This window comes from Oncorhynchus keta, chromosome 10 (genome assembly GCF_023373465.1).
Source record: "Oncorhynchus keta strain PuntledgeMale-10-30-2019 chromosome 10, Oket_V2, whole genome shotgun sequence".
Taxonomy (NCBI): domain Eukaryota; kingdom Metazoa; phylum Chordata; class Actinopteri; order Salmoniformes; family Salmonidae; genus Oncorhynchus; species Oncorhynchus keta.
Genome location: NC_068430.1, coordinates 60,584,983 through 60,602,473, shown reverse-complemented (window position 1 = coordinate 60,602,473; position 17,491 = coordinate 60,584,983). Strand labels below are relative to the sequence as shown.

Genomic DNA, 17,491 nt, shown 5'->3' with positions numbered 1-17,491 from the left:
CCATTGTTTCTGTAAACAGTCAAGGGATAGGGGTGGAGAACTGCAACCACTCACAGACAGTCATGGCCACAGACCGACCATCCACTGGACCAAAAATAAAAAGCTTACAATGCTTTAAAATTAAAATAAATGAATAATAATCATTTTAAAATAAAAACATTTAAAACCGGGAAAACAAGCTCACATTTTAGTCTCTGACCGGGCAAGATGATCAAGGCATCCGAAGATCACAATCAATAAGCACATCAACCTTAATGCCCCCCTCAGAAAAAAACACAAAGAAATGCTCATCCAACCTTTAAGTCACAAGGGGGTCAAATACAGACTTATTTAGGTTTTAATAGGAATGCCATCAGAGGATGGACTGTTTAAAGTAAGAACGGAATGGAGCCCAAGCCTCATTAAGCAGTTTGGGGTTCCAACGTGAATTTAATTTTAAAAATTCTAGTTTCAGAGAGCACAACACATCTTTCACCCAATATTTCTAAGATGGGGGAGCTGCCATCTTCCAGTTCCGTAGTAAAAGATTGTTCCAAACTGTCTGCTAGAGCAACAAAGTTTTCCTGAAGCAAATTTGAATATTTCCTTGTCACTTTAACTCCCAAGTTGGTGAATTGATTCCGGACAATCCTAAACTGAGAACTTGTAAAAGAGCACTTTTAAGCAGCCTTATTTACAGGAAAAAGCTCACTCTTGCCTAGATTCAGCTTGTACCCTGAGATTGATCCAAACTTTTTAAGAACAGATAAGGCACGTGGCAATGAGGTATCAAGGTTAGAGATAAACAAAAGGAGGTCGTCAGCATATAGCGAAACTTTCTGCTCTAAGCCCATCCTGATTATTCCTTGAATGGCATCATTAGAGCGTAGTGCAATGGCGAGAGGCTCGTTTGCCAAAGCCAAATCTATAAAGGGCAGGTGTTAGGTAATCCCCATCAACAAGGTCAAAAGCTTTTTCCGCATCAAGTGAGACCACCACCTCCGGGTCCTCTGACGCTGGGGAATACAGTATATTCATAAGGCGCCTAATATTGAATAACAAATGCCTATTTCTCACAAAGCGAGTCTGGTCAGAGTGTATTACTTGGTGCAGCGAGCCTTCCATATGGATGGCTAAAAGCTTGGCTAGGATTTTGTAATCACAGTTTAAAAGCGAGATTAGGCGATAGGATCCACATTCCAGGGGGTCTTTGTTTTTCTTTAATAGTAATGAAATTGAAGCCTGATAAAGACTGGGCGGTAGCTTTGAGGTATTAAGGCACTCTGCAAATAGTCTAAACAAGAATGGGCAAAGCAGACCAGATGGGGTCCTTATTTGTGGGATTAAACGTAAGGCCTCAGATTTACGGATTTGATGTGCAAGGAGTTTACTGGCCTTGTCGCCTTGTTCATACACTCTGTACCGAGCTCGCAAGAGTAACTGTTCAGCTTTCCTGGTAGAAAGCTCATCAAATTCAGATTGGAGTAGTTGGCGCTCTTTATGCAGATCAGAGGAAGGATCCGTAGCATACTTCTCATCCAATGTGGCTATGGATTCGCTCAGGTCCCGAAGTCACTGAGAGAGAACTCTGTTTTGGTTGGCTGTATAAGAAATAATTTGGCCAGGTAGGTATGCATTGAGAGACTCCCATATGGTAGAGCAGGACATACCTGGTGTTGAATTAGTTTCTAGGAATAAGGTGATTTCAGAATACATTTAATTGACAAACTCCTTATCTGAGAGTAAAATGGGGTTAAGACGCCATTGATAACACATAGAGGAGGTCGCTGGGGAAACTCTAGTTCAAGCACTAATGGTGAATGGTCAGAAATAACAATACCCTCGTAAGTACACTGCCGAAGGTTAGGCAGAAGTTTTTTGTCCAAAAAGAAGTAATCAATCCGGGAGTATGGTTACTATGACCTATCGTTCCTTAGGATCAGCAATAACATCAACCAAAATGACAGCATCTCTTGATTTACTATGAAACACTTGACCAACCCAGTCCCTACACATTCTAAAATGCTCACCAGTCCTCAAGTGACTCTCGTGTAGAAATGCAACATTTGCATTCAAACCCTTTAAGTGTGTCAACACCCTCTTACGCTTCACCGGGTTTGATGTTCCACGAAATGTACTTTATCGCATTATTTCGGCCCCCCTGGGCATTCCCATTATATAACCCTGTCATTAGAGCAGAATGGAATGGAAAAGCAATGAGTGACCAAAACCCCCAGAATAACTTGTCTCAGAGTAATAATGTACGGTGGAAGATGTTTGGAAAAAGTACAGGAAAAAAAACTAAAAAGACAGAATGACAACATTAGAACTGAACAATTCAAGTGAATCACTTGTGCAAATGAAATTACAAAAGCACCACTTGTAGTTGTATATAATTATATTCCCAGTCTTATAACAGGCATTGAGAGAGAAAATAAATAAAATGTATAAAGGATCTCAGCCAAAAACCTAATTTGAAGTGAGGAAATTGTAGTAAGACAATCAAAAAACATTTTTTAATAATAATTGTTTAGTTGACACTGAGACAACTTACAACCAAGACCAAAAAACTATGTGTGCGCAACGTTGAACGTTTGTTGGGCATAAATGACGCTCAAGACCCCGATAAACATGTAGCCTATTTACTGTTTACTGGGTCAATGCAAACAGATGCAGTAAACAAATAACCAAAAATATTTTGAGTTACTGAGACACTATGTAAACAAACTGAATAGGTGAACGAGACAGCCTAGAAACACAGGAGTTAAGTAAAACCTTAATACAATGAAATTAAAACGTCTGAAAGCTTGTAAGGCAAGCACACTAGATAGTGTGAAAAAAAGCCTGAATGGGTTCGCCAACTCCCCAACTATACAAGACTAGCAGGTTCTAACTAAACATAATTGTACCACAGGTTGGCTTCTGTGAGCAAGTTCAAGACGTCTTGATGTGACGTTGAATGTGAGCCATAGCCTCATACGGAGACTCAAATATGTAGTCTTTACCATCATGAGATAGCCATAAACGGGCCGGGAATCGCAGTCCATACTTCACATCCCGAAGTAGTCGTTTGGTCTGTCCGAAAGCTGCGCGCTGCCTGGAAACAGTGGGGGAATAGTCCTGGTAGATGGAGTGGCTCCGTAAGAGACCTGAACCCAATAGAAAATCTTTGGAGGGAGCTGAAAGTCCGTATTGCCCAGCGACAGCCCCGAAACCTGAAGGATCTGGAGAAGGTCTGTATGGAGGAGTGGGCCAAAATCCCTGTTGCAGTTTGTGCAAACCTGGTCAAGAACTACAGGAAATGTATGATCTCTGTAATTGCAAAGTTTCTGTACCAAATATTAAGTTCTGCTTTTCTGATGTATCAAATACTTATGTCATGCAATAAAATGCTAATTAATTACTTACTTAAAAATCATACAATGTGATTTTCTGGATTTTTGTTTTGGATTCCATCTCTCACCGTTGAAGTGTACCTATGATAAAAGTTACAGACCTCTGCATGCTTTGTAAGTAGGAAAACCTGCAAAATCGGCAGTGTATCAAATACTTGTTCTCCCCACTGTAAGTCACGGGGGTGGGTAGTATATGGGGCTTCGGTGACAAAACGGATGGCACTACGATAGACTGCATCCAATTTGCTGAGTAGAGTGTTGGAGGCTATTTTGTAAATGACATCGCCGAAGTCAAGGATCGGTAGGATAGTCAGTTTTACGAGGGTATGTTTGGCAGCATGACTTGAAGGATGCTTTGTTGCGAAATAGGAATCGGATTCTAGATTTAATTTTGGATTGGAAATGCTTAATGTGAGTCTGGAAGGAGAGTTTACAGTCTAACCAGACACCTAGGTATTTGTAGTTGTCCACATATTTTAAGTCAGAACCGTCTTAGAGTAATGATGCTGGACGGGCAGACAGGTGCGGCAGCGATCGGTTGAAGAGCATGCATTTAGACTTACTTGCATTTAAGAGCAGTTGGAGGCCACAGAAGGAGAGTTGTATGGCATTGAAGCTCATCTGGAGGTTAGTTAACACAGTTTCCAAAGAAGGGTCAGAAATATACAGAATGGTGTCATCTGCGTAGAGGTGAATCAGAGAATCACCAGCAGCAAGAGCGAAATCATTGATGTATACAGAGAAAAGAGTCGGCCCGAGAATTGAACCTTGTGGCACCCCCATAGAGACTGCCAGAGGTCTGGACAACAGGCCCTCCGATTTGACACACTGAACTCTGTCTGAGAAGTAGTTGATGAACCAGGCGAGGCAGTCATTTGAGAAACCAAGGCTGTTGAGTCTGCTAATAAGAATGTGGTGATATGCATCTGTTAGTCACAGATATCTTTTTTCTTTGAAGTTGTGGCGTGGATCAGAAAACAAATCTGTATCTGGTGTTACCACCATTTGCCCCATGCAGCGCAACACATCAGGCTGTTGATTGTGGCCTGTTTTATGTTGTCCCACTCCTCTTCAATGGCTGTGTGAAGTTGCTGGATATTAGCGGGAACTGGAACACGCTGTAGTATACATCAATCCAGAGGATTCCCAACATGCTCAATGGGTGACATTGAGTAGGCAGGCCATGGTAGAAGTAGGACATGTTCAGCTTCCAGGAATTGTGTACAGATCCTTGTGAAATGGGTCTGTGCATTATCATGCTGAAATATGAGTTGAATGGCACGACAATGGGCCTCAGGATCTCCTCATGGTATCTCTGTACATTCAAATGGACATTGATACAATGCAATTGTGTTTGTTTTCAGTAGTTTATGCCTGCCCATACCATAACCCCACCTCCTCCACAGGGGAAACTCTGTTCACAACGTTGACATCAGCAAACCGCTCGGCCACACGACGTCATACACATGGTCTGCGGTTGTGAGGCCAGTTGAACGTACTGCTAAATTCTCTAAATTAACATTCATTTCTTTGGCAACAGCTCTGGTGGACATTCCTGCAGTCAACATGCCAATTGCACACTCTGTGACAAAACTGCACATTGTGGAACATTTGTGGGATATTTTATTTCAGCATGAAACATGGGACCGGCACTTTACATGTTGCATTTATATTTTTGTACAGTGTCGTTTGAACACAAGAGGGCAGCACGCCGTACATAGCACGCTAACATACAGTCTGCATAGAACAAGGGATGACTCACTGCTGAAAACGAAAGTCAATTCAGAATCGGTAAAACTCTTCTTTCATATTTTCCTGTGCTGCTGGCACTTTTTGTGTTTAAAATGGATCCATCCATGTTAAGACATTGTTTATAGGGTAATTTCACAAATATTAGGTAAATGTCCATGTAAAACTTTGTTTACAGAAAAGTAGGCTACGTTATATTTTCATATTCCATTGACATCAACAAGGAAGTGGGAGACAGACTTGATTAAGAAATATAATTTATTTAATGGATGAAACAATGCAACTACATGTGATTATGTTGCTGATATGCCTACATATAATGTCTGGGTTAAAATCTACATTGTAGATAGTAAACCTTTCTGATTTTAATCACATAACATTAAGAGACCAAACATAGCAACTTACTTCCTACTTGATTTCATCTCATAAAGCAGTTACCGGGCTGCTGCTTCTGGGAGCCAGGCAGAGGCAGAGATTGAAGAGCCACCCGATAAACTCCCCCGTGACTCCGCTAGAATGTGAGTGGAGATTAATGAGCCTGATATAAACAACTCTACCATACCTCTTTTATTGCATCGTTTTCATTAATTGAGTGAAATTCATGTGGAACATTGAAGTAAATACAGCATGTGGTGGTGGAATGGGAACAGTGACCAAATCAAATCAAATGTATTTATATAGCCCCTCTTACATCAGCTGCACAGAAGTGCTGTACAGAAACCCAGCATAAAACCACAAACAGCAAGCAATGTGTGTGTAGAAGCATTGTGGCTAGGAAAAAACTCCCTAGAAAGGCCAAATCCTAGGAAGAAACCAGGCTGTTTATTTTTTTTTTTTACCTTTATTTAACTAGGGAAGTCAGTTAAGAACAAATTCTGATTTTCAATGACAGTTTAACTGTCTACTCAGGGGCAGAACTGAACAGATTTATACCTTATCAGCTTGGGGATTTGAACTTGCAACCTTCCGGTTACTAGTCCAATGCTCTAACCACTAGGCTACCCTGCCGCCCCTGCTATGAGGGCTGTGCCGGGTGAAGATTATAACAGAACATGGCCAAGATGTTCAAAAATTCATAAATGACCAGCGTGGTCAATAATAATAATCACAGTAGTTGTCGAGGGTGCAGCAAGTCAGCACCTCAGGAGTAAATGTCAGTTGGCTTTTCATAGCCGATCATTCAGAGTATCTCTCCCGCTCCTGCTGTCTCTAGAGATTTGAAAACAGCAGGTCTGGGACAGGTAGCACGTCCGGTGAACAGGTCAGGGTTCCATAGCAGGCAGAACAGTTGAAACTGGAGCAGCAGCACGGCCAGGTGAACTGGAGACAGCAAGGAGTCATCATGCCAGGTAGTCCTGAGGCATGGTCCTAGGGCTCAGGTTCTCAGAGAGAGAGAAAGAGAGAATTAGAGAGAGCATACGTAAATTCACACAGGACACCGGATAAGACAGGAGAAGTACTCCAGATATAACAAACTGACCCAAGCCACCCGATACATAAACTACTGCAGCATAAATACTGGAGGCTGAGACAGGAGGGGTCAGGAGACACTGTGGCCCCATCCGATGATACCCCATGGACAGGGCCAAACAGGAAGGATATAACCCAACCCACTTTGCCAAGCACAGCCCCCACACCACTGGAAGGATATCTTCAACCACCAATTTATCATCCTGAAACAAGGCCGATTATAGCCCAAAAAGATCTCCGCCACGGCACAACCCAAGGGGGAGTGCCAACCCAGACAGGAAGATCACGTCAGTGACTCAACCCACTCAACTGACGCACCCATCCTAGGGACGGCATGAAAGAGCACCAGTAAGCCAGTGACTCAGCCCCTGTAATAGGATTAGAGGCAGAGAATCCCAGTGGAGAGAGGGGAACCGGCCAGGCAGAGACAGCAAGGGCGGTTCGTTGCTCCAGAGCCTTTCCGTTCACCTTCACACTCCTGGGCCAGACTACACTCAATCATATGACCCACTGAAGAGATGAGTCTTCATTAAAGACTTAAAGGTTGAGACCGAGTCTGCATCTCTCACATGGGTAGGCAGACCATTCCATAAAAATAGAGCTCTATAGGAAAAAGCCCTGCCTCCAGCTGTTTGCTTAGAAATTCTAGGGACAATTAGGAGGCCTGTGTCTTGTGACTGTAGCGTACGTGTAGGCATGTACGGCAGGACCAAATCGGAAAGATAGGTAGGAGCAAGCCCATGTAATGCTTTGTTGGTTAGCAGTAAAACCTTGAAATCAGTCCTTGCCTTAACAGGAAGCCAGTGTAGGGAGGCTAGCACTGGAATAATATGATACATTTTGTTGGTTCTAGTCAGGATTCTAGCAGCCGTATTTAGCACTAACTGAAGTTTATTTAGTGCTTTATCCAGGTAGCCGGAAAGTAGAGCATTGCAGTAGTCTAACCTAGAAGTAACAAAAGCATGGATAAATTTTTCTGCATCATTTTTGGATAGAACGTTTCAGATTTTTACAATGTTACGTAGATGGAAAAAAGCTGTCATTGAAACAGTCTTGATATGTTCGTCAAAAGAGAGATCAGGGCCCAGAATAACGCAGAGGTCCTTCACGGTTTTATTGGACATGACTGTACAACCATCAAGATTAATTGTCAGATCCAACAGAAGATCTCTTTGTTTCTTGGGACCTAGAACAAGCATCTCTGTTTTGTCCGAGTTTAAAAGTAGAAAGTTTGCAGCCATCCACTTCCTTATGTCTGAAACACAGGCTTCGAGCGAGGGCAATTTTGGGGCGTCACCATGTTTCATTGAAATGTACAGCTGTGTGTCATCTGCATAGCAGTGAAAGTTAACATTATGTTTTCAAATGACATCCCCAAGAGGTAAAATATATAGTGAAAACAATAGTGGTCCTAAAATGGAACCTTGAGGAACACCGAAATTTACAGTTGATTTGTCAGAGGACAAACCATTCACAGAGATAAACTGATATCTTTCCGACAGATCTAAACCAGGCCAGAACTTGTCCGTGTAGACCAATTTGGGTTTCCGATCTCTCCAAAAGAATGTGGTGATGGTATCAAAAGCAGCACTAAGGTCTAGGAGCACGAGGACAGATGCAGAGCCTCCGTCTGACTCCATTAAAAGGTTATTTACCACCTTCACAAGTGCAGTCTCAGTGCTATGATGGGGTCTAAAACCAGACTGAAGAATTTCATATACATTGTTTGTCTTCAGTAAGGCCTTTTCTAAAAAATTTGAGAGGAATGGAAGATTCGATATAGGCCGATAGTTTTTATATTATCAGGGTCAAGGTTTGGCTTTTTCAAGAGAGGCTTTATTACTGCCACTTTTAGTGAGTTTGGTACACATCGGGTGGATAGAGAGCCGTTTTTTGTGTTCAACATAGGAGGGCCAAGCACAGGAAGTAGCTCTTTCAGTAGTTTAGTTGGAATAGGGTCCAGTATGCAGCTTGAAGGTTTAGAGGCCATGATCATTTTCATCATTGTGTCAAGAGATATAGCACTAAAACACTTGAGTGTCTCTCTTGATCCCAGGTCCTGGCAGAGTTGTGCAGACTCAGGACAACTGAGCTTTGGAGGAATATGCAGATTTAAAGAGGAGTCCGTAATTTGCTTTCTAATGATCATGATCTTTTCCTCAAAGAAGTTCATGAATTTATTACTGCTGAAGTGAAAGCCATCCTCACTTGGGGAATGCTGCTTTTTAGTTAGCTTTACAACAGTATCAAAAATACATTTCGGATTGTTCTTATTTTCCTCAATTAAGTTGGAAAAATAGGATGATCGAGCAGCGGTACTGTCGTTCCAAGCTTGTCGGAAGACTTCCAGTTTGGTGCGGCGCCATTTCCGTTTCAATTTTCTGGAAGCTTGCTTCAGAGGTCGGGTATTTTCTGTATACCAGGGAGCTAGTTTCTTATGACAAATGTTTTTATTTTTTAGGGGTGCAACTGTATCTAGGGTATTGCTCAAGGTTAAATTGAGTTCCTCAGTTAGGTGGTTAACTGACTTTTGTCTTCTGACGTCCTTGGGTAGGCAGAGGGAGTCTAGAAGGGCATCAAGGAATCTTTGTGTTGTCTGAGAATTTATAGCACGATTTTTGATGCTCCTTGGTTGGGGTCTGAGCAGATTATTTCTTGCGATTGCAATCATAATAAAATGGTAGTCCAGGATTATGAGGAAAAACATTAAGATCCACAACATTTATTCCATGGGACAAAACTCAGTCCAGTGTATAACTGTGACAGTGAATAAATAGGTCCAGAGACATATTGGACAAAACCCACCGAGTCCATGATGGCTCCGAAAGCCTTTGGGAATGGGTATGTGGACTTTTCCATGTGAACATTAAAATCACCAAAAATTTGAATATGATCTGCTATGACTACAAGGTCCGATAGGAATTCAGGGAACTCAGTGAGGAACGCTGTATATGGCACAGGAGGCCTGTAAACAGTAGCTATAAAAAGTGACCACAACAACTTTTTCTGAATAAAGAGTTCAGGTGTAATCTATGTTCTGAATTAGCGGTTTATATGTATGTGTCTATTTGCTATAATATATTTCTGTTCTTTTTTGAGTGGCATGTGTTCCGAAATAGACAATAGTGTGCCGTGTTGTATTTCAGCATCGTTCTGTCCTTCAGAAAAATACTGAAATTAAAACAACTCTTATTTTATATTGTCCAACTTGTTTGATCATTTGAAATTCATTGGCAACAAAACAAGGACATTATCAAATCGTTATACCTGATGTTTTTGTTGCACTTCATAGTGTTTATCTGCCATTTCAATGGCCTCATTTCACTGTTAAAACGTTGGTTCTGCGTGGATTCTATTATAAATATTGAACAAGAATAGTATATGACACATGCACATATGACTGCAATGTACTCTGCTTGAACAACATCATTCAAAAGAGAAGTGCTAATATTCTCCCATTGGCCGGTTTATCAAAAGGTATAATCCACCTCTTTTCAGAAGGAATTCTCAATCAGAACGAGCAAATTGAATTCAGAACAGGTTTCTTTATTCAGATTGAGGTGTTAAAACAAGGGTGCTTTATTAAGAATGAGCTCTTGTTTATTTTATTAGATGCTTTTAGACTGCATATAAACATGGTCAATGTGTGCCTGTTTCTTGTGTCCAGGTCGACAATACCTTATAAGCAGTCTGTGTTGAGGGCTGAGGAGCTGAAAGAGAGAAGCTATTTGGGTCTTCCAAATCAGCTGCTGCCCACTCTGGAGGAGCTAAGCACAGAGGAGTTGAGGAGATTTCAGTTGTACCTGACTGGTGGCCAGCTGCCTGTTTTGCCTCCTGTCCCAGAGAGCCAACTGAAGAGGGCTGACAGGCGGAAGACAGTGGTAACCCCCCATAAATACAGCCCTGAGAATGCTGTGAAGATCACAGTGGGCATCCTGAGAAGGATGAACCGGAAAGATCTCATTGAAAAGTTAGAGAGAGATCACAGAGGTAACACAGCAAAACAAAATATCTATGTTAACAATGCCAAAGTAAGTGAAGTAGATAATAAACAAAAGTGAGATAAACAATACAAATGAAAAGTAAAAATTACACTCACTAGTTCCCAAATAATAAAGACATTTCAAATACAGTGTAGTAACGATGTGCAAATATATAAAGTACAAAAGGGAAAATAAATAAACATAAATATGGGTTGTATTTACAATGGTGATTGTTCTTCACTGGTTGCCCTTGTGGCAACAGGTCACACATCTTACTGCTGGAATGGCACACTGTGGTATTTCACCCAGTAGATATGGGAGTTTATCAAAATTGGCTTTGTTTTCTAATTCTCTGGGGATCTGTGTAATCTGAGGGAAATATATGTCTCTAATATGGTCATACATTTGGCAGGAGGTTAGGAAGTGCATCTCAGTTTCCACCAAATTTTGTGGGCATTGTGCATATAGCCTGTCTTCTCTTGAGAGGTCTGCCTACAGTAACCTTTCTCAATAGCAAGGGTATGCTCATTGAGTTTGTACATAGTCAAAGCTTTCCTTAAGTTTAGGTCAGTCACAGTGGTCAGGTATTCTGTCACTGTGTACTCTCTGTTTAGGGCCAAATAGCATTCTAGTTTGCTCTGTTTTTTTGTTAATTCTTTCTAATGTGTCCCTCTCTCTATATATATATATAAGGGAGCACCCATGCTTCTGCCTCTACACTGCCTCACTCTGCTTCCTTTGTTGGGCAGTCCAGCATCTTGACAAGTCCCAGTCAGAGAGCAGAAGGGACTTTGCAGCGTGAGTGGACATTGAATATATAGCCTGATATCAACCACTCGATCATAGCTAATGTACTGCATTATTTTTTAAATGAATCGTAAACAACAGCATGTGGTGGTGATGTAGGGGAACAGTGTGTGACTCTTTTCTGTGTCCAGGTGGAACCTGTCTGGTGAGAGGCTTGGATCTCTTAAAGGGGGGGTCAGCGAGGAAGAGGAGGAGAAGGTACAGACCGAAGATTCTGACTGGCAGTCTGAAGAAGAGAAAGCAAGAGGTATCAGCTATTTCTAAGGGTTTGTCATTGTGAGCAAAGATTATAAAACAATATTTTGTGTGTTCATGGACCATTCCCTATGAACGGTGTCACCATTTGGTGCTTACTTATGGATTTAAACCAAACTTTCCATACATATTTGCCCATGGAAGTAGTCAGAAAGGGACTTTTTGGACCTGAATGCCAAAACATTCAGCCTTTCCGGGAAACTGAAGGCGAGAGATGCTGCTTATAATCACGGTAAAGTGTCTGGGGACAATTGTATGGTTAAACAGGACAAACATGACCTACGCAGATCGAACCAGATGGCGAGACAAAAGTGGAGGATCAATTCAGCGGGTAGGATATTAGGCGTATGTGGCAGGGGCTTCTAACGATCACGGATTACAAAATAAATCCAGCCACGTCGTGGACACCAACGCCGCCCTACTGGATGAGCTAAACACCTTTTTCTCACACTTCGAGCAAAACAACCCTGAGTTGCCGAGGAGAGCCCCTGTGGACAACAGGAGCTATTTGTTTACGGTCTCCATGGAGTGGCATATGTAAGTCATCCAACCGTGTTAACTCTCGCAAGGCTTCCGGCTCAGATGGCATCCCTAGCCGCTCCCTCAGAGCATGTGCAGACCAGCTAGCTGTTGTGTTTTTGGAGATTTTCAATCTCTCTCTAGCTCAGGCCATTATCCCAATATGTTTCAAGATGTCCACCATCATCTCAGTGCTCAAGAAAAGGAACTGAACTGAATGACTACCAACTCGTAGCACACACATCCATCGTTATAATAACTGCTTCGAGAGGCTAGTCAAAGACTATATCACCTTCTCCCTCCCTGACACGTTCAACCCTCTCCAATTCGCCTACCACCCGACAGATCCACCGACGATGCAATCGCCATTGCTCTGCACACTGCCCTCACCCACCTGGACGGGAGGAATGCATATGTGAGGATGCTGTTCATCGACTACAGCTCGGCCTTCAATACCATTGTGCCCTCTAAGCTCCCCATAAAGCTCACAGTACTGGGACTGAACTCCATATGCAACTGGGCCTGGACTTTCTGGTGGAAATCCGACCTTTAACTAATAACGAGGAGAGGCAAAGTTAATAATCAATCAAGGTATTACTTTTATTACTTTTATTAAAAACGTATTATAATAAGGAGGCTGGTCGCCCCAAACACGCAGGTGAAATGGAGTCAGAGCCTCTCGTTCAAAGAGTGCATGAGCATTTATATAGTCGAGCAACCCCATGCAAGCATCTGCAAAACACGTGACCCTATGCATGTGTATGTGTGTGTGTGAGGGGAGACAACTCGGTGAAAAGATTGACTCAGTCTGTCTCAACTGAGTGAGGACAATAGGGGCCAGAACGACAGGAAGTCACTACAGACATACTTCCTCTAACAGTAGCTCAACGGTTCTCCCAAGTTGGGCAAGCAAGCGCCTTTGACTGTCGGCCCAGATGATGTATGATCGTACTGGTCAAACACACACATACACAAAACATGAATCTTTCGCCCAGAAACAGGCTCCAAACATAACAACAGCTCTATCACTGGTGCGCAGAATATAACACTTTTCTCTGTCTCCAGTTAAGCTAAGAGGAACCAGTTAGTTTCTGTCAGTCTTGGCTGAGTGGCCAGACATCATGGGGTCATTCTACACACACAGAACAGTTAGAACAGACCTCTATTAATGTGCACACACACAATCTTATATGAGTTAGTTTCTTCATCAATCTCAAGCCCAATGCCGAGGCTTAAAGAAGGATATTTTAGTACACAAGCATTAGTAAGGTTTAACTTCAAAATGCCCTCACAACTTCCTGACAGGCCGCCCCCAGCTGGTGAAGGTGGGCAACATTACCTCCTCCACACTGATCCTCGATGCGGGGGCCCCACAAGGTTCCGTCGTCAGTCCCGTCCTGTACTCCCTGTGTACCCACGAATGTGTGGCCTCGCACAGTTCCAACTCCATCTCCAAGTTCGCTGACGACACGACAGTAGTAGGCCTGATTACCAACAACGATGGAACTGTCTTCAGGGAGGAGGTAGGTACTCTGACGGTGTGGTGCCAGGTGAACAACCTCTCCCTTAATGTCAGAAAAACAAAGGAGCTGATTGTGGACTTCAGGAGGAACCAGGTTGGGCAAGCCCCCATCCATGACCGCAGTGGAGACGGTCAAACACGGCGTACAACATCTCTGAAGAGCTGGAATAGTCAAATCACACTGACACCATGGTGAAGAAGGCACGACAGCGACTGTTTACCCTCAGGAGGCTGAAGAAATTTGGCCTGTCCTCGAGGACCCTCACAGTGTTTTACAGCGGCACCATCAAAATCATACTGTTGGACTGCATCACAGCCTGCTACGGCAATTCCACCGCCTCTGACCGCAAGGCACTACAGAGGGTGGTACGCTCGGCCAAATTTACCGTAGTGGCAGCACACACAACACAGGAAGGCCAAGAAGATCATCAAGGACCTCAGCCACCCGAGCCATGGCCTGTTCTCCCCTCTTCCATCACTCAGACATGAGAGTACACACTTCCCCATAGGGGAACCCTTTTTGGTGCTGGGTAGAACCGTTTTTATAGAGGGTTCTGCATAGAAGGGTACTACCAATAACCATTTTATAATCTAAAGGTTCTTCCTAGAACCCTCTATGAAGGGTTCCACCGAGAACCCTTTTATCTTTGGAGAGTTCTTCCTAGAACCATCTATGAACGGTTCCACCAGCCTTATTAGCCTTTAGAATGTGATTATTTATGACAATGGAACAACTATCTTAGTAACAGGTGCAATACGTCCAACTACAGACAGATTTAATTCATTTAGAAAAATGTATGATATTTATCTTTGTGTAGTATAAAATTAATCAAACAATCAATGTACGTGTAAAAACACAGATATAAAAAAAAACATTCTGAAAATCACCCTAGCCAATAGCTTCTACCCCCAGACCACCTGCCCCCCCATTTTGGTATAATTGACGTTTAAGGTTAAAATATGTACATATTTACAACAATAAAACATTTTTACAATAAATTATAAGATAGTTTGGCAACCCTGTTTGTAAGCTTTTAAATTATATTAGCCACAACCGTTTTCCAGTGATGACGACATGATGACTCATGATGCGGTATGCAAAATATGCACCTTTATCTCCTGAATGTTTTGGCATTCAGGTCCAAAACGTTTCACTTTCTGAGAACTTCTACAATGGGCAAATGTGTATGGGGTGCTGTCAAAAGTGACTGAATTCAAATGGATTTACCCTTGTGTTGGTTTCCCTATAGGGACCCACAATGCTCTCTGTCCCAAATCTTCTACTGGTAACTCTAGAGAAGCTGAGCAGAGTCAAGCTGAAGAGATTTCAGTGGCATCTGACTGAGGATGTTTTGGACAAACTTCCTCCCATTCCAGAGAGCCAGCTGAAGAACTCTGACTGGCAGGACACAGTGGATCAGATCATGCAGACCTATGGCCCTGAGAAAGCTGTGGAGATCACAGTGGTGGTCCTGAGGTTGCTGTACCGGAAGGATCTTGCTGAAGTCTTAGAGAGATCTCATAGAGGAGGTAACACAGCATGACTGACAAATCTATTCATTACAAATGCATGTCCTTGTTTGATAGCCACACTTACTCTCTGAATCTCAGCCGAGACTGAAGGAGAAGGTATATGTGGCATCAGGAATATGGCCTATGTGGCATCAGTAGTTGTCATATACTGTACATTAATTACAGCCCCAAAATGGACTAAAAAGTGTTAAAACAATAACTTTGGACATAAAGCTAGTATTTTCTAAAACAAGAATGTCTGTACTTATAACATCTCTGCTTTCCTTGGAATTTTTGAAGGTTGGGTTTTGATTTCAAGTAATACCCACTAACACAGGGTGTTCACTCGTAAATTATCTCTCGGAGCATTCCGAGTGCACACGGATGCTCCAGTTTGTCACGTTCTGACCTTAGTTCTGTTATTATATCTTTGTTTTAGTATGGCCAGGGCGTGAGTTGGGTGGGCAGTCTGTTTGTTTTTCTATGTTGGTTTTTGAGTTCGGCCTAGTATGGTTCTCAATCAGAGGCAGCTGTCAATTGTTGTCCTTGAATGAGAATCATACTTAGGTAGCCTGGGTTTCACTTTTGGGTTGTGGGTGTTTGTTTTCCGTGTGAGTGTTTGGTCCACACGGTACTGTTTTCGGTTTTGTATATTCACGTCATCGTTTGTTGTTTTGTTCGAGTGTTCTAATTGTCTTTGATAAAAAAACATTATGGACACTTACCACGCTGCGCATTGGTCCTCCGATCCTTCTCGCTACTCCTCCTCAGAAGAGGAGGACGAGAACCCTTACACGGTTGAAGAGAGATCTCACAATAGCAGTCAAGCACTGAAGCTAACTGGCTAAAGTTGGCTAGCTTGATAGCTACTTCCAGACACAAATAAGAGAACACCTCACTCTGATTATTTTACTCGCCTTAGCAGAGCTGGTTAGAGTATCTCTATGTTATCTTGATGGGTTAATGACTAACTGTTACTGGCAAGACAACACATAAGAAACACCCACATCAAAGCACGCGTTCAAGACACAAATGTAGTCTTTTCAGTGGCATTGCTTAATGAGGAGGAAAACAGAGGTGAAAGCAGTTTATATTTAATGTAAAGATTCACACATATTGAATGTCTTTGTGCATCTCTGAACGATTTTCAAACGATTCCTTGGGAAATGTCATGTTTTCATGTGGATCTGAGCTATTGCCATTCAAGCAGGCAAAAATTCAACTGGTGTGACGTAGCACTGTGATAAAGCCACTCTCACTACACTGGAAGTGAATAGGAATACGACTTTTAGATAGCGAAAATATCCATCATACATGTCAGATTATAATACTGGCCGATGTCATAATGTGGGAGGTTGTCTTCTCTCGAATGAGCCATTGATAATATTTTTGTAATATTCCTACCTCAAGAAATGTGTAATTTAACAGAGGGTCTAACACATTTCTCCTATTTGTCTGCCTTTTCAGCCCAGGGTGCATTGCATGGTAAAGTTGCGAATGACAGACTCAACTCTTTGAGGCACACCGATCTGCAGGATGAACATGGTGAGATTGTTGACTCCTAAATTGATAGTGCAGTTTGTTTAGGTGATTTTACAGCTAACTAGCTACTTCACATGCTGATATTGACTTTCGTATTATTGTGTGTTGCTACGTTAACTAGCGAGCTAACCAGCCAGCCCATAGAGAGAGCATTGCAATGTGGGTTTTGTAGTCGACTTGAGCTGCAACAGATTTCCACAACTTTAAATGTTGTTACCAGCCTTATTATAATGAGAAAATGTTCACCAAAAAATATTGTTCTCACGTATTAGTGTTATGTATGGTGTGAGTGGTTTTGGGTGGAAGAAGCTAGCTAGCTTACAAAGAATAACAACAAAAATATCTAGTTAACAGAAGAAAGGAAGACAAAATAAGGACAAAAGAAGGACAGAAGAAAAGGAAACGAAAGAGGACAACAAAGTGAAACAGTCAGCACTTCTATTGCAACTTCGTATTTCGTCGTCCTAACGTAGTCTACACTGCTATCTGCCCAGCAGCTAGCCAGCTAGCAAACGTCCACCGTCTACCGAATAGCAGCACTGTAGAAACTATTACACTCAACTGAACGACTTGATTAGTGTAGTGTTAGCTAGCTACATAGTTGTCTTTGCTGTCTTCGTATCCAAGATAATTGTGTAGTTTAGAGCGTGTAGTCTTAGAGTGATTATCTTAATTTACTGAGGTTAGCTAGCCAGCTATTTGTCGTCCTTAACGTAGGAGACACTGCTAGCTAGCCAACAGCTAGCCAACGTCTACTG

At 42.3% G+C, this 17,491-nt stretch overlaps 1 protein-coding gene across 1 annotated transcript; it reads left to right on the top strand.

The window, feature by feature from the left end:
- The first annotated feature begins 5,559 nt into the window (after nt 1–5,559).
- On the top strand, nt 5,560–16,869 carry LOC118389110 (uncharacterized). Its single transcript, XM_052527425.1, has 6 exons — nt 5,560–5,641; nt 10,261–10,583; nt 11,270–11,374; nt 11,515–11,630; nt 14,930–15,209; nt 16,659–16,869. Coding segments are annotated over exons 1-6 (924 nt in total). The 5' UTR covers nt 5,560–5,639; the 3' UTR covers nt 16,757–16,869.
- The last annotated feature ends 622 nt before the right edge of the window (nt 16,870–17,491 follow it).

Bases quoted from the DNA above. Each gene is read 5' to 3' on its own strand.
- LOC118389110 (XM_052527425.1), top strand. The intron at 11,631-14,929 runs GTATCAGCTATT...GTTTCCCTATAG, and splicing joins TGAAGAAGAGAAAGCAAGAG to GGACCCACAATGCTCTCTGT. The intron at 15,210-16,658 runs GTAACACAGCAT...CTGCCTTTTCAG, and splicing joins AGAGAGATCTCATAGAGGAG to CCCAGGGTGCATTGCATGGT.